Below are 25,626 nucleotides of genomic sequence, written 5' to 3' on the forward strand. Positions count from 1 at the left end.
TTTCTCGAAACGATCTTCGGGACGATCAAAAAGCTAAGCGATACGTTCAGTTGCAAAACAGATACCTGGCTTTTAAAGAACAATTAAATACAAGAACACGACCGGAAAAAATAATCAGTACTGTTCCAGACTTAACATCAAGGACACAAGATTCTTCGACAGCAACGACAGCATTCTCGACTCCCCTCAACCCCTTTAATGTAACACCTGAATTAACACAAGCGGCTATCTCTCAAAAAGCTGACAAAGAAAGCCTCACCCCTCCACCACCCTTAAATTCTGCTTTCCTGACCCCTCCTCCCACAGTAGAAACCCCATCACAACAAGTACCGAAGCGCAAAAGGCGTCGGATTCAATTTCTAAATCATTTGGATGATCATAAGTCTCATGGCAAACAGCTGAAGAAACGTCGGCATAAGAAATTCAAACCTTACAAGTACTCCATGGGCGAAGATGAAGATTAATTAATTTCCATTCCTGTGTATTTGACTCTTTTTGTCATTGTTTTTTAATAAATTTTTTTAAAACGATATCTCTCTTGTGTTTTTATTGCTAGCAATTATGAGTCGCGTGTTTTAATTGATGCTTGTTAAGTTATTTGTTTTATAATAATACGTCAAGGTTGCTCCCTGGGGTCTAGCTGTAGAGCTAATTTGTATTCAACTTTGGGCTTGTGAACTCGCATAATTAACTGATTAACCGCGCGTGAAAATGGCAAGACTTCAATTGTTTTTCTTTTCCTCGAGATAGAAAGGAGAAAACGGTTCTGTAATAGTCAGACAAGTTTACAGCTCGATTCGACTTGCATGTTTGGAGTAATGTTTTAAAAAATATTGGTGATAATAAGACTTTTTCCTTAGCAAAGCGATTGCAAGAGTAATATGCTGAAGGGAGAGCGCGCTTTTATGTTAAACACATAATACATTGTTTACTATCCAATCAGGGTTAAAAGAACCCGGGCAAGTCTAGGCAAGCCTATTGTTCCTATTGTAGTAGAGTGACTCTCATTAGTAAACCTATCCACTTCATTATATATGGAGGAAGACACTTAATTAGTATGCAGGAAATCCAAATTAGTATGCAGGAAGACACTTATACATATTAATAAAGGGAATCCACTTTTTCCCCAGGTTATAACAATCGGTGACGTCATAGACTAGACCTAGCTAGACCGTGCTAGACACTAACGAGGTTTATCTCACAACATACACACTTTGTGTAGGTGACCGAAATATTCTTGTTAAATAACTACCTCGCCTTAATGGTTTGTTAGTCATTACTGATTTGTGATTGGTGGAGTTCGATCCATTTTGTGTTTTTCTGTGGTAGAAGGTTTGTTGATCGTAAATATGATTGACGGCAGCAAAAATGCAATTGTGAAGTTGGCTTTTCAACTCCAGAGTTCCCGTGTTTTTGAAAAGCAGAGTAAAGCTAATACTTGTTGCATTTTAACTCATCGTTGTGCTGCTCATCCTTACCACGTTTACGCCAGTAACCCCATAGCAAAATTCAAACATAAGAAAACTACACAAGCAGACAAAAGTTTACATGAAATAATAATAAGCCTTGGAAGTTATAGACTGCTAGCGATCCAAAACAATTTAAACTAAAGGATCAAAAACCGCATCAATTACAGATAAAATGAAGTTATTAAAAAATGTTTAATTAAAACAGATTATTAGAGAGCCATAAGCCACTACTTTCATACCTTAACGAAATTTTTTGATCTTAGAGTCGCAAGAATTGGCTTTAAGTTCAACAAAATTTTGGAAGAGATTTACAGGAATTAATCGATCAACCAATTTTTCTCCTGACTACTTTATATGTATAATCATTTCCTTTTTCCCGTTTATCTGGCGCACAAATAAAATATGGAACCTATTATAAATTTTCATGGATCTAGCTATGATTTTCAACTGCTTTTTATGTTGTTGAACCATTGAAAAAGCTAATACGTAAACTGCTTCTAACTTTACAGAGGTACCCACCATCACCTATCCAACTGCAGAAAATGCAAGTTATAATGAAGGGAGTCATGTTAACATCACTTGTGCAGCAACAGGAAAACCAGACCCAGAAGTGAGATGGATCCATAATGGACAAGTAAAAAGCTCTGGCCAGAATACAACTTATCTCAGTTTTTGTAAAACTGACAAGAAAGATGCAGGGATATACACATGTATCGCTAACAACAGTGCGGGACGAATAGCAAAACAACTAAAACTTGAAGTTAACTGTGAGTGCGCCGTTACATAAATTTATTTGTTCAACATAGAACGTGACTGTATATTTTATTTTCTACAGATTTGATCTGTTATCTATTGATACAAAAAACTTCTATTTATCTTGAAAGCCTTGAAAATAATAGTAATAAAAATGGTGATGATGATGATAATAATGATGATAATAATGATACTAATAAAACAGTACAGTTGGTCAAGTCTACAATCCAACCGACCAAGCGAGAGAGCAGGCGAGCTGCACATGTTCTCGCAGAAAAAACGATGTGAAAAAAATACAACAAAAACAACTTCCTAGCACCAGACGAGTCCAGGATTCCCCGTGATTGCGATGAGCTGATGCATGAAAGAACCAAAGAACAGTTAAACACGCTGAAACCAAGAACACAACAACGTGGATGAGAGTGTTGTGTTCCTGGGCAAAGTCAGTTTGAAAACAATGGCGCCCGGGACTTGGACGGAGTCCTGCAAAACTCATTTTATCTGAGAGTGAGAAAACAAAACAGTTCCGATGACGAAGCGGTCTCCATTAAGCGGTCCCGCAACAGTACCTATCCACTCGAAAACGTCCATACAGTGCAATAAATAGTGGGGTAGGTCCTGGGGTATGTGGTGTGTCCCGGATGGTAAAGCGATCAAACAACTGCGAATTAACCACGTCGGTAAGAGAAAAAAATCACACCCAGTCATACAGCTCGATTTGAGAAGAGTCCTTCCCGTTCAGTGGCCTGTTCTGTTTGCTGATTACCTTCGAGACCTCATAGGAGTATAACCGATAACCGAGATTCGAGTTCCGCCATGGAAACCCTCCCCGCCACTGACTGTTCCATTATCTGTGAGCTTTTCATCAATGATTTGCTTGGTATTTTGTCAGATAGTACTGCGACACATATGGTTCACTTTTTCATGTCGCTGCTGGTATCATGTATCTACACTTTTGCGCCCGTTTTCCCGGTTTGCAATCTTGCATTAAAACATTGTTTAATAACTTATGGTGTTACTAAATGACAAACTGTTGAATACAATCCGACAAATACATGCCTAATACTTGCAACGACAGTCATAAATCAATACTTAAGAAACTTCCAGAATATTCAATTATCTCATTACCTTCAAATTTGTAAAATTTAGCTAGTCACTCAGCCACGCACATTCGGTTCACATCCTGATCAATTTGAAATAAAGCGGGTATGTTTTCTAGTTATCATTTCGAATAACAATAATTGTTTACTGCAGCACTGTCGTGAGGTTTCGACCCTACTTCCTTTCGCCATTAAAATTAGGAGGTTTGAATCATAGTTAATACAGTGGAATGGTTATCAAGCCCGTCAGAATTCTTTGCCATGTTTTTGTGGACCTAACAGTGCAAAACATTCAATATCATTCCTATCATTTTGAACTTATGTATTGTCACTAAATTTTACTCTGTGAGAATTTATGAACAGAAAACAAAAGATTGTGCACAGCCGTTGTGCCTCCAACATAAAGTGCAGCACCTTTCCTTTTATGTATGGTGCTTGCTACTGTGATTAATGTGCTATGTGTTTGGGATATTTGTTGACACTGATTTAAGTTTAAGTAAGCATGGTGATGTAACTAAAGATTATATTGAGAAGCCGCTTGTACGTGAAAAAACCGAAAAATAAACGGGCCGTGATTTTTGGCTAATTTAAGTGTGGGCCTTCAATAGCACTTTACAAGCTAAACAAAATTTCTGTCTTGAATACGCATTATTCTAGCATTTTCTAAATACGGAGGAACGTGTTTTAATGCCACCGAACTAGTTAATTTTATCCACAACTTGCGCCTAACAATACTCTTGCGAAACGTCCATTGAAGCCGCTGGCAATAAACTTTTTTGCCTTGTTAATAGACCCAGCAACCATAAACAACATTACCTCTTCAATGGCTAACTCATGGATTGGTCAGACAGTGACGCTGCTTTGCAAGGCAGATGGTGTTCCTGTGCCGATCCTGTACTGGTACAAACCTGATGGAACTAAGTTGAACGAGGCCAAGGCTTATGAGAGTACTGCTGTTTTGACAATGAATACTGAACATGATTTTGGTCGTTATAACTGCACAGCTGACAATGGATTTCCGCTTGCTTCAAAGATGATTCAAGTAAAACAAATAAGTAAGAAAAATTTTAATTGTGATAGTGAGAGGAATCCTAAAAATTACCACTGTGCTCGCCACTTAACGAAAATCTTTTTCAGTTGGTAAATATCAACCTCTCTCGCTTTTCACGTTAAAAAAATAAAAATAAATAATAAACCTGGGGCCAATTCAATAAAACTTCGAAAAACTATAACAATGAACAATGTTAAGAACACTAATAAAATACACTCGTAAAATATTTTATGCGCTCAGCAGTAGTCTCTGTGACAGGTTTAAACGAGAACTAGAATTACTCTCTTTCCTGTTCCATACTAGAGAAGTGACTGTTTGAGATGAATATTTCGGGTTCTATCAGGCCTTGGCGACACATTAATCATTGTACATGAAATGTCGACCATTAATATTAATTCATGCAGCCTGTCTTGTTTTTACTTTGTTATCAAGGAAAACAGCGAGGTTAGGTAGAGAGACGCTCAATAACTTTTTCCCTCTAAAAGTAGGAGCTTTTGAAGGGGTGAGCCTAACAGAGTATTGAATGCACTTAACATGCTAAGTTTTTCATTATTTTTATTTACTGTATTTTTATTTAGAAGCGCCAAGTCTACCGAACATCGCAATAGATGTGCAAGCAACTTCAATGACCGTCAAATGGACAGTCCCAGCTGATAACGGAGGAAGTCCTATAACTGCTTACCGAGTAGTACTCTTACAGCGAGACACAGTAGTAGGCGAAAAAAATGTGACTGACCCTGTTACCAAAACTTGTGTTTTTGCTGGCTTGAGAAAAAGTTCAATATACTCTTTGAGGGTCTCTGCCAGGAACTTTGTGTTTGAGGGACCCTTTAGCCAAACGACAGTTCAAACAAAGCCTGAAGGTAAGAGGGTTGTCACCAGATTCAGGCAGTCAATAGATCGTTTTCACTCACGTGACCAGCCGCTATGTAAATTTCTTGGATCAAAGAATTTTTTAACTACAAAAGCCTTAAATCCCCACAAGCATTTTTCTGCATACCATCATGGGCGCTGTACATTGCAGTTTTGTACACTATTATGGTCGCCGTGACGTCATGTGAAAACGATCTATATATGGCATGGTTCATTAAATCGTATTCAAAATTTAAAAGGTAATTAGCTATACAGACTAAATAGGATCTACATGTATGATGCGAATGTTAAGACTTCAGACACAAGAAATATCAGGAATGATTATATATATATAGCAAATAAAAATATTGCTCTTATCAATCTTCTTGGCATTTCACTGTAATGTGACTAAGGGCAATCTCATGATTTTTACACGCTAAAATGTTTTGCTTTTTCCTTCTGTACACTGCTTTGATGTGTACGTTTTTATCTACAGTTAGTATGGTTCGAAAATCTGCTTGTTCGTGTCCATCTTTCACATTGGATATAATTTCGGTTTTTGTTGAAAACTGTACTCTACCGGCTACACGACATACAGACTTAGCAATATAATTTTGCTTTGTGTTAAGGTGTTCCTGAGGCGGCTTTAATAAAGGACTTACCACCTGAGACAAAAGATGTAACAGTGAAATTAATGTGGGATGAGCCTCAGAACAATGGTGCGCCTATCACAAAGTACACTGTATACCAAAGAATTGTAAATAATAGTAATGCAACTCGAGAATGGACTAAAATACGCATTATTACTGACGTCTCAGTTCGTGAGGTTGCTGTCAAGTTGGAGAAAGATCGTGAATACGAATTTTTAGTGACTGCCTCAAACAGATTTGGCGAGAGTGTAAAAGAAGAGAAATATACCAGAAAAATTGCAGCTGTGGGAGGTATGTGTAAGTTTGGCTAAATTCTTCAGTTAAATGCCATACAAATTGTAAGACCTGATAACAATGTGTCTCTGTTAAATCCTGGAAATTAGGAAGCTAATCCCTTTCCTATTATTCATAGCTTTTTGTTACAACTCAGTGAACGCAAAAATCTCCAATGCTTTTAATCAAGAAAGGGGCGTTAAAGTGACAGTTTCACCAAATGGGTTTGTATTGATGGAACCCCCGTAAGAATTACCATGGTCTTGCAGAAATTTACTAATAGTACAACTACAGGAAAACTGTCAAAAAAGTGCTTTTTCTCAAATGCAGTCGAACTCTTAAAAAAATGAAATTCAAACCCTAGATGTATGTTAACAAAAAAAAAGTGAAAAAAAAAAAAAAAAACCGCGCCCGCCGTCGTCACTTCTGTGACGTTTTCTCCATTGAAAGTGCCTAGTGGCTTTCACCTAGAGGCTTTCACCTCTTATGTACACAGATGTCCCTGCCTCCGTGGAAATCACAGACGAAATAATTTTATATTGGAACGAGCCAGACAGCAACGGAGCAGCCATCACACGGTATTCGATCTACCAAAGAGTAGGAAATGAATGGAAGTTGATTGGGGTCATAAATGATATTTCTACACGCGAATATGTCGTTGAAATCGAGAAGGGCAAGGTGTACGAATTTGTGGTAACGGCTACCAACAAGTATGGAGAGAGTTCCTTGGAAGAAAACATCAAGTGGATTCAAGCGTTGTCAGGTACGGTTAAATCAAGGCAGCCTAAACGCATCCTGTAATTAGCCCCTTTGTCACCCTTGTGACTTTTAGCCACATCGTTCCAACAGGGGAAGTAGATCCCGCTATCTTGGTTTATCTGACTCGGTCTGCGTGAGCCAAGTGTGACCATATGCGCCTTCATATGCTGAAATATCGCCTCTCTGATTCCAGGGGCACCCATTGTTGATCAAACGGTAGATATAGTCATGCTTTTACCCCCTAAAAATTTTTCATCTGTTCGGATTACCTAGCTGAAAGTCTAGTGATCCGAAAGTTATAGGCATCAAACCTTACCTTTCCGAAAATTTTAGCCAGAAAAAAGTTTCCAGAAAATTCTAGGTGACTTTTATAAGGTAAAAATCCGTTAAAAATGGGCAACTATACACATGTACTATTTTTTAGATGTTCGAAAACCCTAGGAGGAGCAGGCAAGGAAGAAATTTTACAACAAATGTTCTGAAAATTCTAGATCTCAAATAGTCTTCCGAACAGATTTATTCCGAAAATTGACGTTGGGTGCCCCTGTGATTCCTCTGAACTTTTGAAATGCTGAAATTGGGATAGTTCTTCTTATTCTTCCTCTTTCTCAATTGTGATCATCGGAAGTGTTATTTGGGTGCGTTCACTTTGCTAAGAATAAATAATATGGGCGTGATTAAAAAAACTCATGGGCTTGGAATAGCCCGTGTACAGCCGCCCCCTTCCTCAGAAAAAAACATCGGAGAAGGGATGTCTGTGATTCCCCGTTGCTAATCGTGTAATGGAATCAAGGATTTTGCATAAATAAAAAAAAAAATAGTTTCCGCCAACCACAATTTCCCTGGCTCATGTCTCATGTCATTCCAGTTCTCAAAATTCCGGTGCATGCGACTTATTTTCATTGAGCAATTGAAAGAGTGAGACAGTTTTAAAATCGCTTTACTCTATACCGATAAAAAATGTTCTTACAGGCCCTTGAAGGAAAAGATCCTGATCTTATGCAAGCCTTCCCACTGGATACGGAAATTTATTAGTTTGAAATAAAGTGTTGACAGGTCAAACTCGACTCATAAGCTCGTGATTGTGCGAAACGTGACCTTAGCGTTTGCTCTTTTCTTTCTAGCGCGTAGATCGTGCATCACAGTGCATGGAGCACCATAAACTTTTACTGAACAAATCTTATTTTTGCCTTGATTCTTACATTTCGATGTCATGAAGCTAGTATGTCTTATGCATATTGAGTATTATTTCCTGTGGTTTTAAGTTTCTGTAGGTGTTTGTGACAGGATTTGATCAGGTGTCGCATGCCGTTTAGCAGCAGTTTTTCTTCGACCTCTTTCAAGCCTTAAAGTACGGCTAGAGAACCTTTCAATGAAGATTTTAGTTCTTTTCTTTTCTCCGAAATCCCTGGATCTGAATAGCTACACGCGTGTAGTTGTTAATGAATGTGATTTTCTGATTTCCTGTTATGTTTTGACGACAGGCCCTAAAGCCAATCAAAAGCCCTCATTTACATGATGTACTGATCTACGAGTAACAGCCAATCAAATCATGTTCCACACATTCGGGGAAAAATCACGTGGCCTCCATAACCGATTAGCAGCGGAGAATCTCAGACGCCTCTTCCCCGCTTTTTTCTCTGAGAGGAGGGGGCGGCTTTACACAAGCTAAGCTTATAATAATAAGAGTAAAGAGACAAAAAGGGAAGGGAAAAGGATGTTAACTTACAGACACGTATAAGGACATTTTTGCTAGCAAAAATCCCTTTTTATCGCGAGATCGTTAACATTATTACTCTTTTCTTAGGTTCTAATCCTGCAGGAAATCAAACAGGTTAGAACATACAAGACCTATTTACATAATAAAATTTTGCATAATAAAATAACGAAATGTTTAATGAGATTTCTGTACTCACGTGTACTCGATACTTTATAGATGAGGGTCCTTCCGTAGCACGACAGACAATGTGTAGAAACTCATAATACACTAGACTGCAAAACATTCGGTTTTTTTCTCTCGCCCCAGTCTCGCTCTCTGTTTTTAGCCTCGTTCCAGACCTTTTGTTTGACTGCTCGCGGGTACTTGAATACGCAAAAATACGGACTGTTTTGCTGTCTAATAATAAACTGGAAACAATTTCTTCCCTTTTTCTGTACCTAGCAAATAAAGGGTTATAAATAACGGGGTAAATACCTGTGGGAAATTGTGATCCCTGTAATCTTTAGTATGTAGGGATACCGATTTTTAATTAGTTACGTTCTAGTGTGTACAGTATTACGTTGTATGTATCCTTACGAAGTCAAGGAGCTGCAGTCAATAATATTAACTGCTATGTAGGTGGCTTGCAAGAGAGGTAATGAGACTGCTCAATTTTTACGTCTTTTACAACTAAAACTTGAGCACTAACTAATTTTTCCTGTCAATCTAGCTATCATAATATACTAAATGCTAAACCCACTAACGGCGACCTCAATAGCCAAACTATGGACATGTTTGGGTTAGCTGGCAGGGGGAACAAACAAAAGTCGGCAAACTCGGTACGTGAAATTCTTAGGTATCACTGCATCCACACGGCTACTGTTGACAAGAGGTCACAAGTTAATTCACAATAAAGCTTCTAACACATGGATAGTAATACTCTTCAAGGGAATTACCTAAACGCAGGATTTGCTATAGTTTGCATTTGTTATCAATGTGTTTTCTCATCATGAATAAACCTTTCCTTAATTTTTTAGGTTCTGTGAGAAATAGCGAAGGACTTCTGCACGGTGTTTACGCCAGTTGTATACTTCTTTTGTTGATTTTTACCTTTACCTTGATTTTTTTAATCTGGAAAATGCGACTTCGCTTGGGTGAGTTTGTTGATAGGTAAAATATACTCTTAAAAAGAAAAGCAGACTGACCAAACAGCATCATCATCATCATCATCATCTTGTTATTATTATTATTATTATTATTATTATTATTATTATTATTATTATTATTATTATTATTATTATTATTATTACAGTTGAACCTCCATTAAGCGGCCACCTATTAAGAGGCTACCCTCTATTAAACGGCCAGTGATAAAAGTTTCGAAATAGTTGTAGACAAGAATGGGAACGTAAACCTCTATTTAGCGGCCTTGGTCACCTTTTGCCCCGTCCCAACAAGTGTCCTCTCATTGTTGTTACCTCTGTCAAGAGCGTGATACACTTAATTTGGCTTTAATTCTAGAATGTGATGGAGAAACATATAGTTCGAGATAGAAGGTGATGACTGATTGTTAACCAGAAATGCTGCTCGCTTCACGTGTTTGTTTCAAAATAAAGTGATGTTTCTGCTCAGGATTATGCCCACTTATGAAGAACCTCTATTGAGTGGTCAACCTCCGTTAATAAGCGGCCATTTGCCGGTACCCCGGGGAATTTTCGTTCCAGTTACTTACTGCTTCCTCTTTCCTTCTCCTCTGGTAGTCCTGAAGAATATCATCAAGAAGCACCTTCTCCTTCAAAACCGCAGCATCTACTCTGCGCCATTCCTCAGGCATCCATGTAAGGACTCGCTTCTTTACACACTCCTCAATATCAATCAAACCACTCCCTCCCTTTCTCGGCAGATCGATATAGTCTGGCAACTTTACTTCCGGTGTGTAGACAGCCATTAATTGCCAGTATCCTCCTAGTTTTTCGATCCATGTTGACCAGCTCTTCCACTGTCCAATCCATGACACCGACGCTGTAGCGTGCCACACTTACATCCCAGGCATTTATGCCGCTAATAAGATTTCCGCTATTCAGTTTTGATCTACACAGCTTCTTTACTCGTCTGATATATTCCGCTGTTATCGTGCCTTTCATCTTGGTATTGAGAGTCTGGTCAAATAGTAAAATGCCAAGGAATCTGTAGCCCTCTTTCTCAACTTCTCCTATGTGCTGGTCATCTGGTTGGTCTATTCTACTGTTGTCAACTTTCCTTCCTCTTCTCATTTCCAAGACAAACACTTTTCTAGCCCAAGTTACATCTTGATGTTCTCAGAGGAAATCCTGAGCGCTTGAATAAGTGAGCCAAATTGATCATTGGTTGCTCCGTAGAGCTTCAGATCATCCGTGAACTGTAGATGGTTGATAGGCCTAATGCCCTTTGCAAGGTCTGCTGCCTTCCAATTTGCCATTTTGTTCAGTCCATTTCAAATGTCCTCCGCAATGATGATTATACCTTCTTGTGTCTATGTTGTGCTAAACTGCTGCTTTTTATCCTGTATCCATTGTGACTAACTTTCTCCGAAAAGATCCCACTCCAAAAGATGGTAGCTTCAGTGGTATCAGGTAACTATGTTTCACCTCGTTTTTACATTTAGCGTTTAATACATGTAAAACAGCTTCTGGTTAGTTCAAAATCGTTGATTCTTTTTGATCTGTTGACATCTCTAGTCATTTCTTTTGATCTTAATTCCACCTGCCTAAACTTCTGTCTCAGCACAGCTCAAACATACATAGTACCCCTTTCCTCGAAACGATATTTTCTGTTCAACCTTTTCGTCTCTCTTTGTTTCGATTAAATATTTTCTCTTCCGACCTCCTCAATCGTACTAATATATTTTCTCCAGGTTCCAATGTTTCTCTTGATCCTTCTCTTCCAAAATGGATCTTTTCATTTTTTGGACGTTTTCAACTTATGTCCTCAACTTTGCTCTATCACTTGACCTCTGTGATGGTAGTCCTGCTCTCTGATGTAACTGCACCAGTGTTGAATCCTTTCATGAAGAACATTGACTACTGGGTTAACTTCTTTTTGTAGCTCTTCTGCTTTGGAACCACTGGGTTCCTCTTCAGCTTTCATATTATCATGGATATTTCATGGATATCAGGTGTAATTGCAGTGTGGGGTATCGGTGGTACTTTGTTCGATTCCGTACTTTCAATCTACTGGTGTTCATTATTTACCCTCAGAATTATGTCACCATTAGTAGACGAACTGCTAACCAAAACTCAGAGAGATCCATTTACCCTTATTAGGGTAACCTATAATGCTCCAGACACCAAACTAGTGTTTTCTGGTAGAGGATCCTATGTTACTTACCATATCTACGCGGGAATCGTAACCCTGACGGGAGTGCCACCTCAGACCTGGTGGGCGGGGGCGTCCATCTCTCCTTGTTAGGCTGAAGCTCCAACCTGTCCTACCCCAGTGGGCTTGTCACGAATTATCTGTGATACAAGCAGTTCTCTGTAGCTTTAATTAGAGTACTCTGTTCTACACTTAAAGGATTCAAACGGCTTGGAAACTAAAATTTGATAGCATTTTGTTTTAAATAAGGGTATGGGCATGATTTTCAGTTGAACATGCCTAGCGAGCGTAAAAATCGCATCCAGTCTGAGGATTACTGAGAGAGGGAAAATTTTATATATTTAGGCATGAAAAAATTCAAGGGAACATTGGTACTTAGAAATAAAATCTCATAGGCATGGAAAAAGTGGGTTCATGCCCTCGCAGCCCAAAATTGACCCAGCCAAACTTAGGTCCCAGATCTCTCGCCGGGTTGATAATTCATTCCCAGTTTATGCTCCTCTGGTTTGGCATGCCGGGCATGCGATGGTGAAGCCAGTTGGTTTGGCATGCCCGGCACGCCAGGCAAGAAATTGGCATGCCCAGCGAGACTGATTTTGATGTTCGCTTCAGCATCGTATCCTGAGAATCACATGTAATCGCCAAATATATCTTAGGGAGCTTGAAGTTACAGGTTTCATGCGTGGCAATAAATGCAGATGATAACAAAAAAAGTCATGTTTGTCACAATGGGTGTCACGGGATCGACTGGCAAAACTGAAGACAGAAGCCTGGATTTATAAATAAAAAGCACAACAAAACAACATTATTCATGCATAAAATAGAATACTTAACTTGCAATCAAAGATTAATCCTTTTATTTCAAACCGATACTGACATTTCTGGGTCCAGATTTAAATTTGATCGCGGAAAAGTGTCTTAAACAATAAGAAAACAACTTTCTCAGTATAAACTTATCCATGCTTAAGTTTTATCTCGTCGGAATGTTTCCCGGTCAACAGCATTAAAAGACTGATGAAAATTAAGCTTACCAGGTCGTTGAAGTCAGTACGAGAGTACGACGTTAATACTGCAAAGACGTTCTGATTTGGTGAATTTGGACTGCCTTTTCAGAGAGATTTTGCTTAGTTTTTCAGTGCGCTTCTTGCCGGCTATGCGAATCTCGCAAACTGTTTTACTCCTTGCTGACGATAGTCCTTTGAGCAACGTCATCTGCGTCATCCGAAGATACCCCGAGCACGCACGAAATCGGCCGAATTTCCGCAGAAGTGTTTTCGGATGACGATGAATTTAGTTTGTTCTAGCGTGGCAGTTGTGGCGTCACGATGTCGTCATGTCTCTTCGCACTTGTTTGTCTTTTTTTTTTCTGCGGTGCATGGTTGAGATGTTGGTGAATGCTGGACAAGAAATGGATTCTGCGAGAGACTGTAAGTACAAATTTAGTATTAATTTGGTAAAGAAAAAGCCTGAATATCGAACAAATCCCGTGAATTAGCCTTTTGGCATTCAGTTTATCTTGCTGTTGAGCATGCCTTAGAACTCCGGCATAAGTGGTTGTCAACTCGTTCACTTCGGATTGTTTCTGTTTGTATGTCTTGTAATCTTCTTCTGCTGACTAGAGAAAACTTCAAAAATATAGAAATTAAAGCTAAAAAAGTCAGATCTAATTTTATAGCTCGAGTATAATTATTTCTGGCACCTACGGTCATATTTTTTCACTGTACTGGTAAAGTTACTTATTTTTGCTGCATAGTTTGACTGTTGTTTGAAAGACAATCAAACGGATATTACAATCACTTTTGGAGACAAAATAAAATATCCGTAAATCAAATGCCAAAATCAGATTTGGATTTCGCTTTAAAAAAATGAACATGCTGCAGGTGTCAATGCAAAGTTGTAAACAACTCAATATAAGCAGTCTGTGAATGTGCGTTTAGGTCCACAAAACTAATTTTTCTTTTGGACATCTCATCCAAGCAAAGACTTAAGGCTTACATTGCCCCTGACATTAGAGCTTTTGTTATTTAAACTTCGCTGGGACAACCAAATCTATGAAAATGAAAGGAATAGCAATGACGTCATCGTGTAACCGTACATCAAACGATAAGCACTGTGATCTGTTGAGTTTTTTTTTTTTTAAGCCAGGCTTAAAATATCTGTAGATTCAAGGAATTATAACCTGTGCGTTGAGAGCATGCCAGAGACCGATTTTGGCATGCCCGGCATGACCCAGATTGTGGCACGCCCGGCATGCCGGAGATTTTCTTGGTATGAATTACTTATTACTAGAACCTAGGCTTCTCGCGGCTTAGGTGAGAAGGTCACGGAACCTCAAATTATGCTTACAGGACATGCGAAATTCTGTTGCATGCCAATTTCAATGCAAAACCACTCTGGGGCCACCCCCTCTATTACCAGTGAGCAAATCATTGACGATAGGCATGGGAAAAATCCTTGCATGCTAACCAACATTGAAAACGTAGCAGAAATGTCCTCAGTTGCTGAGTCATGCCCTAGGGGAGGCTTTAAAATACAGAATTTCCTGACATGGATGAGGGAATTTTCCGTAAACAGCATGTGATCATGCCGGCTGGGACGTATTGCCTCTGTATTGCCCCTTTTTACAGCTAGCTAGGCTCATTTTTAGGTTCCATGGCCTGAAATGACGAAAAATTCATGCCCTAAATGTAAAAAGTCCAAAAACGTCCTCGAAATTTTAGTTTCCAAGCAGTTTTCATCGACGTTAGTTCTCGTAAAATTTCGATGATCTACACTCAATCTACACACTCGATCAGCTCCACGACTCCGAACGACTTCACAGTTCTTAGACTCTTGTACAAAGCTCAGTTTTCAGATCACGTGACGAGTTTTCCCGCCACAATGACGCAATAATTTCCTAACACACTCCTCGCCTTGATTGACACAGGTCAATCAAAAACGAAGCGAATAAAATAACAAATGAAAGCGGAAGAGTTCGCTGTTCCTTGACTTAATTTTAATGTTCACTAACATGCTCCTGTTCAGCATTTCCCACGAAGGTAATAGGGAAATCAGTGTTTCTGCTCTGACGCTCTTCTCGCACTTGTGATACGACCTCCACAGGGTAAAGCCTATTTAGGGGTCTTGTCATTTCCACGACTCGATCTCAACTACGCACTCTTACAACAGCTCCTCTGTGGTAACCATCTCGTCCTGTAATGAGAGATTTGACGACTCCCATACCACAAAGTTGTCTCGGCGCTTTGTTTTCGTAGACGCAAATAACATCTCCGACCTTAATCGCTAGTTTCCTGTTACTCGAATTGCAGTTGTGATGAACACATAATTCTGTTAAGTACTCTTCCTCAGTGTTTCTAATCCACCACAAAGAAATTATAGAATCCGTCCAATTGACTACGTTCACTTTCACAACATTTTCTAAAGGTTGAATCACACTCTTCACCAATCTTGACGCAGTGGGGTTAGACAGGAGTTCTAGACACGGTATCGTTTTCTCATTCAAGGGAGTGACTCGGGTTTTTGACGTCACAATCTCACATTCTACTCTTGAGTCATATTCTACTCTCATGTAAACAACGGCTCTGTACGCCTTTTCCAACGCATCTGCAAAACAATGAAGTTGGAGTGATTTAACTTCATTCCTATCGAGACCTTCAGCATGATACCTTTTTAAACTCACTCTTCCACCTGGTCTTAGGTCTGACAAAGTTGACAACCACTCTTGGTTGAGTTCGGTATCCACTAACTCGTCCCAGTCCCTTTGTACCTTGCACAGTTTTTGAAACATAATCTTGAAGGGTAGAATAACTGGAGATATTAACCCCAAGGGATCAAAAAATGTCGTAGCAGTACTGAGAATCAGTCTTCTTGTAGCTGGCTGAACTTCTACACCCTGCGATATCTTGGTCAAATCATAGATTAGTTCATCTTGGTTAGGGTTCCAAAGTATTCCCAAAACCTTCTGTTCTTTCTCAGTACCTTGCTTAAAAACTTTACTGTTTGTAGAAAAGACTCCACTGAATGCTGCATCTTGTTTCAGGGATTGCAAAAGACTTGCTGAGTTGCTGTTCCTTTTCCTTATATTGAACCCTCCTGATTTGGGACAAAGTGTTATCTCCTTCGACAAAGAAAAGGCATTGTTCACATCCTTGGCCCCAGAAGCAAAGTCATCTACGTACAAAGACTTCAAAAACTCAAGTGCAAATGCATTGTCATTCAGCATACATGTATTAACATGGTGTCTGATAGTGGCATTGAGAATGAAGGGGCTAGCATTCACTCCAAATACAACTCTTGTAAAGTGAATTTACTTAATCTCAGGTGATTCCTTATTGACATCATCTAGCCATTAAAATCGTAAAAAGTCTCTGTGTTCTGGATCAATCTCAATATTCAAAAATGCTTTCTCAATATCAGCAGTTACAGCAACTTCATGAACTTTAAATCTCAGCAAAATGTCCAATAGAAGAGGATTTAATGGAGGTCCTACATGCAGACAGTCATTTAAGCTTGGTCCAAACACCTTGGATGAGGCATCGTATACAACTCTCACCTTTGCTGTATCTCTGTCAAGTCTCACAACTTCCCTGTGCAGGAGGTAGTGTACATTTCCTGGTTCTAGGACTTGATCTTGTTGTACTTCTTCAGCTACTACAACTTCTAATTGCTCCTTAATCACCTGATCATATTGTGTTCCAGTTTCCTGATTATCTGGTCTAGAAATAAAGGCTTGGGCTGTCTGCAACAGTACAGAGTTATTCGCCAAAACACGTAAACGTTTGCACAAAACTCACCAAGAGCTCCAAAGACCTGCCACAGTATCAGAAAAATACCTAAAAATGAAGAGTAGGTGGATATATTTTTTATTCGTAAAACATTGATGAAATCTCTTTTTCTTTCAGAGCTCACAAATTCAAGACGGTGAGTAACACTGCCAATTTAAGTATGGTGATACAAACAATTGGCCATTTCAAAGTTAGTAATAAGAAAGGAGAAAGTATTTGATTTATTACTTTTCTATTTCCATTTCTAACACATAAAGAAATACAACAACAACCACATCAACAGCAACAACAACAACAACAACAAAAATATACACTCTGCTTTCACACTGAATCTAAGATTGAAGAGCTTTTAGCCAGCACGCGAAGGACTTTTCGGTGTTTTAAATAAATGCATTTACATGCACACCTTGTAACTCTTTATTTCAGGAAAATCAACAAAGTGAAAGGCAAAGAGTTTGTAGAAATGGTAGGCGAATTACTTCCTGTCTGCATAAATATTTCATTGTAGATTAGAATAGGAAAAAGCCATATCTTGGCGCACCAAAGCATTTCACCTACAATCCAGAGTGGTTCAATCCTTCTAATGCATAAAGTAGTTTTAAAACTGCATCATCTTCATTTCCTCCACTAGCCAAATTTCATCCTCGGTGGTTTCAAATACAGTTCCTCGGCCATTTTTGTGCCTGGTTGCCTCTGCCAGTTGGGTTTTTTTACATCCTGTTTGTTCTCTTTGAATTTAGTATTTGTTTTTAATCATTTGAATGGAGTGCCCTGTAAAATAGCGGGAAAGTTACACTGTAAGTTCAACTCCACTGTAAACAAACGCTTATTTTTCTTTCCTTTTTGACTAGAGCGAGTAGTTTTTACTTGGTCATTGATCTTTCTTTTGTCTTGGGTTCCAGGAACCCATAGCCACGCAAGACGAACCAGTCACACAGCCATCGAGCACAATGGAATATGATGTTGTTGTTACCTCCGCTACTCCGGGGAGTGGAGATTACATGCCTCTTCATCCTTCGCGAAGAAGCTGGGAAATAACTCGACAACAAGTCAATATCATTAAAGTAATAGGTAAAGGGGCCTTTTCCGAAGTTGCCAAGGCAACCCTTTGGAACTTACGAGAGAACCAGAAGGTTATCACAGTGGCAGCCAAAATGCTAAGAGGTACGGCATGATTTAATTATGACATTTTAGAGTTAAGTAAGTTAGACTTTTTTGCAGACTGGGGGAAGGCCTCTAATATTTGAGACCCGGACTCTTCGCCCTACAAAATTGGCTAACCGGTTTTTTTATTGAATTATACTAACATTGTCTTGGAATTTTCTGTTTGATACTACTACTACTACTACTACTACTACTACTACTACTACTACTACTACTACTACTACTACTACTACTACTACTACTACTACTACTACTACTACTACTACTACTACTACTACTACTACTACTACTACTTTGATACTAGAAGCGTTTTCAAGTTTTTGAAAGTTAACGAAAAAATGGAAATTTTGAATTGATGACGTCATTTGCTGAAATACTTTTTCCTCGGGCTCACCGAGAGTTTTCAAAAAGAATTAATTTAACGTGGTTACATCATTAACCTTTTTAAAATACATCCTTGCCCATGTTTTAAACAAATAATAAATGAAATCCCACTTCAACAAGCGAGATAAAGCTTCAGACATTAGCCGCAGTAGAAGATAGTTTTTGTTTAAAAAAAGAAAAGAAAACCACACGTGTTGGACACACCATAAACTTTTGAGAAAATAAGGCTCTGTGATGGAGAGTCACTCTGAAAAAATGACGACAAGAAATCAGCCTAAGCATTGTGTAATCAAAGTATGGATCGAGGGAGGAGACTGTATTTGCAGGGAAAGTGTAAACATATCCTTGGAAACTGTAGGCTTAATAATAGGGAGTATTACTGACATTTCCCTTTACACGAATTATTGAATTTGCTTGTGCCTGTAGCAAATGCACCAGATTCAGACAGAAAGGATCTTTTGTCAGAACTTGAGCTGATGAAAAAACTGAAACCTCATCCACACGTGATCAAGCTAATGGCATGCGTCACAGAAACCGGTAAGAAGAGTAGCGACACATCGAGATATGTTACTTATGAAAGGAAGGTTTTAAGTTTTATCTAGAGTTTTTCCCACTTCGCTATTTAGTATCCATCCAAGTCTTGATGATAATAATGAATGCCATAAGGCCACAACCATCTTAGCTTGGCTGAAATGGCAGAATTAAGAATCTCAAAATTATAGTGAATTTGATTGCTTAGCTGAGAATCAAAGTAAAATTATTTCAGCATGGTTACGTTGTTGTTGTTGTTGCTTTTTATCCACAGACCCTCTGTTGGTCCTTATTGAGTTTGTTCCGTTCGGGGACCTGCTGGGCTACCTGAGGAAGAGTCGAGGGCTGAGCGATACTTACTTTGAGGACCCGGATGTAAACCCGCAGACCAGTCTAACTGCAGAGCAGTTGATGAAATTTGCCTGGCAAGTTGCCGACGGAATGTGTTACTTGTCCTCCAGAAAGGTTTGATTGTCGACTTTATAATTTGCAAGATGCTTTGTACTGCACATGGACAAAACGTTCAAGTTCAAAAATTTTCTACCTGCGATTTAGTCAAGTTATAACTGACTTAAATCAAGTAAAGTCGAACCTCCCGTAAGCGATGATTCTTTGCTATTTATGTTTTTGCTCTCTAACAGACTTAAACCTTGCTTATAGATCATTCATCGTGATTTGGCGGCGAGGAATGTTCTTGTTGGTGAAGGAGAGACGTGTAAGGTTACAGATTTTGGAATGGCAAGAAATGTGCAAGGGGATGATATTTATTCTAAAAAAAGTCGGGTAAATAAAGTAATTTCTCAGTTTCTTTCATAAAACATTATTACGTAATTCTCGCTCCTGCCCACAAACTTCGATGTAAATATAAGCACCAAAAAGAGTTGGATTTAAGCCGGTCGTCAGGTAGTCGTTCGTTGTATATGGCGCAGAAAGTAAACATAAGACAGCTAATAAAGCGTCTGGCCCTATCGGTGCGAGAAATTATAGACGAAATGTGACCGTACGTACGGTGTTTAACCGTCGTACAATGTGCCTGTCATGGGTAAAGCACTGTATGATTCGTTTCTGGGGCAATTCTTATAGCCAAAAAATCAAAAAACGTTTATCAGTACGGGAAAGACTTTGAGACAATTCTCATAGAAAGGAAATTGAGGTTAGCCCACGAAAATGCATGTTAAGGGTAGTTGCTTCTTTTTCTAAAGCTTCGGATGTTCTCTGTTCTTTATTTAACGACGAAGGAACGCTGACACAGACAAAAAAAATTCTTTAACATAAAATGAAATAATCCTCAGGGAACGCGAATACAGCACTGAATTGGCTATATAGCGAGATCTTTTGCCTCCTTCTTACGTGTTTTTCTTTTCAGGGCCGTCTGCCTGTAAAGTGGACCGCTTATGAGGCCTTACTGTATGGAGTATACACAACACAAAGCGACGTGTAAGTAATTTAACATTTTCAGTTACCCATCTCTCCCAATCATTCGATCAACCTTGTACCAACGTTACGTACTTGCCGTAGATGCACACTAGCATTTCACCATTTTTGCAGATGGAGTTATGGTATCCTGCTCTACGAGATACTTACAGTAGGTAGGTTTTGTCAGAAAGTATTTGATGCTTTCCATTTAGTAATTGCTTACAATTACTTAATACGAACGACTTCTCGAGTGTCCATTACAACGTTAATGTTTACTTGTACAGTCGATTCTCTCTCAACGGCCATCTCTATAAGACAGACGCCTCGGTAAAACGAACACCTAGAATTGGTCCCTACTTTTCTTTACTCCCTTTGTTCGACTCTCTATAAGAAGAACATCTCTTTAAGACGAACACTTGGTGCCGGTCCCAAGGGTATCCGTCTTAGAGAAAGTTGACTGTATTATAAACAACAACAAAATAATACATCCGATTAGAACTGATATAGGAGAAGAGGTACCGGAGTGTCGCCCTAAGTTTCCTGCCTTTGATTTATCGTAGCGCCCTCTCCAGTTACGGTTTCTACGCGGTCATGCAACGAGGTAATATATTGCAATGAATTTGTTGAGACTGCTGTGCAAGGTTTGTTATTGTAAGAAGTGAACAATAGTCCGGAAATTGGCCAAACTAGTTTCCTACACAGAAGAACATTAAAAACTATTCAAATTAGCCATTCACTCGTTGCTTTTGTACCAGAAAACTCAACTCCACCGAACTTAGCCGCGCACTTTCCACTAAGTATCGTAGGTCCTCTATATCTATTCAACTAGGTGGATCCCCATATCCAGATGTAAGGGCCCGTCAAATCGCTGACAGACTTCAAGAGGGATACAGAATGCCGAGACCAAAACATGTCGATGACACACTGTGAGTAAATACTTTTCATCAGTTGTCAAACGCATTGAATCGTAGAAAGAGAACCCTTCCCTTCGATTTATGTACATGTCATAGAAACAATCTGTACCTCAGCTGCTGACACATTTACTCCCCTTGACAAGAAACAGGAACTAAATGTCGACAAGATAATAACTTTTATTTAGCCAATCTGAAAAAAATCACTTTGAACCCCCCTATATCTTAACTATACTCTCAGTCTGAGCTTAGCCATTGAAACGTAAGTAACATCTTTAATTTTCTACCTTAAAGTTTTACACAGTAAATATGATAATATTTGACACAACTTAAAGAGGTTTTTCGAACAGGCTACTTTGGTAGCAGCTAGAGGAGGAAGCATGTTTATTAATAAAAAATATTAATGCTCGGAGAGGTGAGAGTGGGAATATTTAGATTGCCTTTTCTTCTAGTGTCCTCAATAAACCAATTTACAATTTGACCATAAAAAGACAAAAGACAAAAGAGGTGATCATTTTAAGCTATTTTATACTGTTGCTAAGTAATTCCTACATAGACTAGCTATTCACCAAATAAAGTTAACATCCTCAAAGAAGGACAGTTTCTTTTGACGATACTAACCATTATTTTTTTCTATGGTTAAGATATCAGCTTATGTTGAAATGTTGGGAAGAACAGCCAACCGATCGGCCCACGTTCAACAAACTGAGAAAGACGATGAAAGAAATGGAGAAAAAACACAAGGTAAGTGAGTTCACTTTTGGAAATAAAGTTTTTTCAATTTACGGATGACGGCCAATATTTGACAACCGAAAAGCTAGCGTCGTGAAAATTCTTTCAGGTTTTCATGGTATTCATGTTAGGATAGAAAAGTTACACACGTAAATGATCTGGCCTATGAAAAACAAGATAAAAACGTAAACCCCTTTTCCTAGAAAACGAAGGTTTAAAGAGTTTCTTATTCTAAAAAAACACGGTCAATTCATAAAAAGAAAAAACTGGTTTCATGCTTATGAGTTTGTTCATTTGTTTCGTATGGCTATAACTGTACTTATTCATTGACATTTTAACAATTTTTTTCGCACTAAATTGTTGACCTTTGGAAAGAAAAGGCTGCTATAGGATATTTCCACTATTACATGCAGACGCTTTCGTTTTATTTGCGAGTAGCACTAAACCACTGTAGCACTGTCCCTGAAACCTTTGGAATACAGAATTTCCATAGCGAGCAACAACAACACATTTTTTATCAACTTCTTCTTTTCTGAACCGCTTTTCTGCCGATTAGAATAGAAACAGCTAAAAATATGATGTTAGCGAATTCTCTGCTACTTGGGCACATGCGCTAAAGCCAAAATTTATCCATTTCTGTCAATCTATTGTAATCTTTCTTCCTTGCTCTCTTTCTCCTCTTTTTCAATCTTTTTAATAGCTAGTTTTGTTGCCCACTTTATCCTCTTTCTTTCCTCTTTCTGGTTTACTTTCCAGGAAAGGATGGAATCCTATCCGGAAAGAGTAGTTCGTGAATAGCGAAGCTGACAGAGTATTTTCCCCAAATTGTGCTAATTGTACGTTTTTTGTCCGTAACTCTGACAGAATGGGTCAGAATTTCTAAAATGAGGTATCAATGCAAACATCTCTTCTTCCTGACTTCGTTACTCGTCAAATTTTAAAAACTTAGTCTGTTTAGAAGTGCATAATCTACATTGTTTCCTATTGACACGAAATGAACCGAGCCAAAGCGCTGACGATAAAGTATACAGTTGGGTAATAACGAGGTCATTATTGCGACTGTTGTTGCGGCAGTCGTTTTACTAAGTTCACGAGTACGTACAAAACTTAATAGTTGTTTAGCTAAAGCCCTTAATCTCAATTCATTCGTCAATTCGTTTCCACATAGCTAAGCATGAATGGGAATAAAAAGAGAATTTAGGACAATTTGTTGGACACCAGATGGTAGGCATATACGTTCCCGGCCGGTCAAAACCTCAGAATCTATTGGGGAGAATGACATTCGTCTTGACATCTGCAAATGATTAAGCATTCTATTCTTCTCGCATAAGGCCGAGAAACCGTTGGACCTTCCTTGTAGCACTTTTACTAATCTGACTGTTGTGGGTGTGAAAGAACCCATAATGCTGTTTGCAACATTTTTGTTTTTCAGTGCAAATGCGAATCTTAAGGAGGAAACCCTCTTTATTTTCTTTATACTCAAGAATGCTCTTTTTCAGAAAATATTCGGCTTGGCTTGAAGATCGTTGTCTGCCTGTCGCCATAGTTGTTGTGTACGCTATAAAAGCTGAAATATTGTTTTTTTTTCTCAACAGACATACGTCAATCTTAGCCAGTATGACAATAGGTTGTATGCTAATGAAGACGATCTAATCGAGGAGGAGCAGGACGAAGTCAAAAGCCGTTCGGCGACTCAGTTTTAAACGTAACAATTATGCTTGTTTTTCTTTACAACTAAATGGATTGAAAAAGTGTTACACAAAAGGGGAAAGTTAAAAGTCGTGGTGTAAAGACAATTATACTCATATATCAATAATATTATCGAACGTATTGACCCTTGTTGTTTAGCCGATAGACAAATTGGCGTGACTAATTCACGTGACAACGCTGAGGGTTTATTGCTGATGAAAATTCTGCGATACAGTCGAAGCTTCGAGACTAAAATCTGAGACTTTGAGACTAGAATTTATTTTTTCAAGTTTGTTTACCAAGGTCAAGAATGAGCATTCAGGGGATAAAAGTACAGTAAGCAACTTCTATAAAGAAAATAAACTAAAAAGCTTGACACATGTTTAACCTTTGGTGTGAACGCTTTTCAAGTTATCATTTAGACTTACCAAGCTTTGATGCTGTTTGACGTTCAGTGGATGTGCTATCATTGTCATTGCGGAATCAGCGGAAATGTTTGTGGTGGGTTTTCCAACAAATTTCACACTAACTTCAGTCGATTAAGTTTCTCAGTCGTGGGACCAGTCATCGGAGACATGCTAAGACGCACTGAAAAATTATTATAGCCGAGCTGCACGCGCGCGCGTGATCTTTTGTTGAATTAGATACCACAAATTCTTTTACTAATGTTTCGGATAAAATTAGCAAGATTAACTACCTAATTTGGGCAGGGCTTCGTCATTCTGTTACAACACATTTAAAGAAAAGCAATTGTATTCGCTCAGAATTACGCTTAATATTGACAATCGATAACAAAGAATTTGATATATTAAAAAGAAATCTAAAGATTGCTACATGCTAATAAAAAGAATAATTGCCCAGTGTCCAAACACTTGTGTCAAGATTTCAGTCTAACTCAAGACCAGCTGAAAAACGTATTCCTTCTTCCACATGAGGTAGCGTTTTAACCTTATCTAAAAGCTTTTCAATACAAAGTCCTTAATTCAAGTTTATTTACCAATAAAAAGTTATGCAAAATAGGTTATATCCAAGATGATAAATGTTCACTATCCCAAACGGATTCGGAATCCCTTTACCACATTTTTTGCAAATGCAGACACACCAAGCAGTTTTTGAAGGAATTTCAATATTACTTTTACACATTGACAAGAGAATTCGTCTGTCTGACCTTACAAGACGTTATTGCAGGAATATTATATACAAATGGCCCTTTACTGATCATTTACGATACTGATCGCTAAACTATACTTATGGGGTTGTAGAAGAAATCAGACTCTTCCAGTCATAACTGCCTTTCCATGCAAGGTTAAAATTAAGTATGAAACGGAGAAGTATATATGTGTTAAAACTAATGAAATGGACAAATTTAATAAGAAGTGGGCTCTGCCTTTGGACTCTGTATCCTAGTGACGTGTATACTTAGAACGTGTTTTTTTTTTTGGACAGTTACTTTACCGTTAAAGTTCATAGTGTAATGTAATGTATTTGTAATGTATTGTGAAGTAATATCATGCAATGCCATGTAACGTTAGTATTGTAAAGCTGTGGAGTATTTAATAAAAGTTGGAAGAAATATTAAAAATATCAAAAAAGAAAGCGCGTGCGGCCCACAGCTAAGGAAATTAGGTAAACTTAACAGGGCTGTGCTCTAGCAGAGCCCGGTGACCCCTGGCACCTAACTTTTGCCCTCGGGCGACTAGAAAATCTCAGATTTTTCATACAATTAATATGCTGCGCACCCTAGATTTTACAGTTTCAGGGCACTGGGCTTCCTTCAGTTTTCCTTAGTTCCCAACGGAACATTGTCAAAGAAGTACTAAACTCGTAATTTCCGCAGGAAGTACTGTGGTACTAAACAAATAAACCACTTTGTGGACAAAGTTAAAGAATTTCAAAAAAATGACATGTGAACTCTAGTGAAACAAAGTGGAAAAGAAACTGTTATTAAAGTTCGTGAACAGACCAATACAATCAAAGCGTTCATAGTTTTGTTACCTACATTTTTTGCTATCTATAAGAACGTTATAAAACTTTGATATTTACTACTGAGACGTG

At 38.5% G+C, this 25,626-nt stretch overlaps 1 protein-coding gene across 1 annotated transcript; it reads left to right on the forward strand.

Annotated features, from left to right (window-relative positions):
• The first annotated feature begins 1,933 nt into the window (after positions 1–1,933).
• Positions 1,934–25,173, forward strand: LOC140950280 (uncharacterized). Its single transcript, XM_073399499.1, has 18 exons — positions 1,934–2,236; positions 4,114–4,377; positions 4,952–5,236; positions 5,855–6,166; positions 6,645–6,911; positions 8,715–8,741; positions 9,644–9,760; positions 16,862–16,880; positions 17,171–17,210; positions 17,647–17,908; positions 18,719–18,829; positions 19,098–19,288; positions 19,484–19,606; positions 20,190–20,260; positions 20,372–20,412; positions 21,069–21,165; positions 21,795–21,894; positions 23,478–25,173. The coding sequence occupies exons 2-18, from the start codon at positions 4,146–4,148 to the stop codon at positions 23,583–23,585; spliced, it is 2,403 nt and encodes an 800-aa protein (XP_073255600.1). The 5' UTR covers positions 1,934–2,236; positions 4,114–4,145; the 3' UTR covers positions 23,586–25,173.
• Positions 25,174–25,626: the final 453 nt, after the last annotated feature.

The sequence above is a fragment of the Porites lutea genome, chromosome 10 (assembly GCF_958299795.1).
Source record: "Porites lutea chromosome 10, jaPorLute2.1, whole genome shotgun sequence".
In the NCBI taxonomy this organism is placed as follows: domain Eukaryota; kingdom Metazoa; phylum Cnidaria; class Anthozoa; order Scleractinia; family Poritidae; genus Porites; species Porites lutea.

What these genes read in the sequence shown, in the direction of transcription:
- LOC140950280 (XM_073399499.1), top strand. Translation starts at nt 4,146, where the DNA reads ATGGCTAACTCATGGATTGGTCAGACAGTGACGCTGCTTTGCAAGGCA. An exon ending in TCCTGCAGGAAATCAAACAG is followed by an intron (nt 8,742 to 9,643) that starts GTTAGAACATAC and finishes TTAATTTTTTAG; the next exon opens with GTTCTGTGAGAAATAGCGAA. An exon ending in GTTACTTGTCCTCCAGAAAG is followed by an intron (nt 19,289 to 19,483) that starts GTTTGATTGTCG and finishes CCTTGCTTATAG; the next exon opens with ATCATTCATCGTGATTTGGC.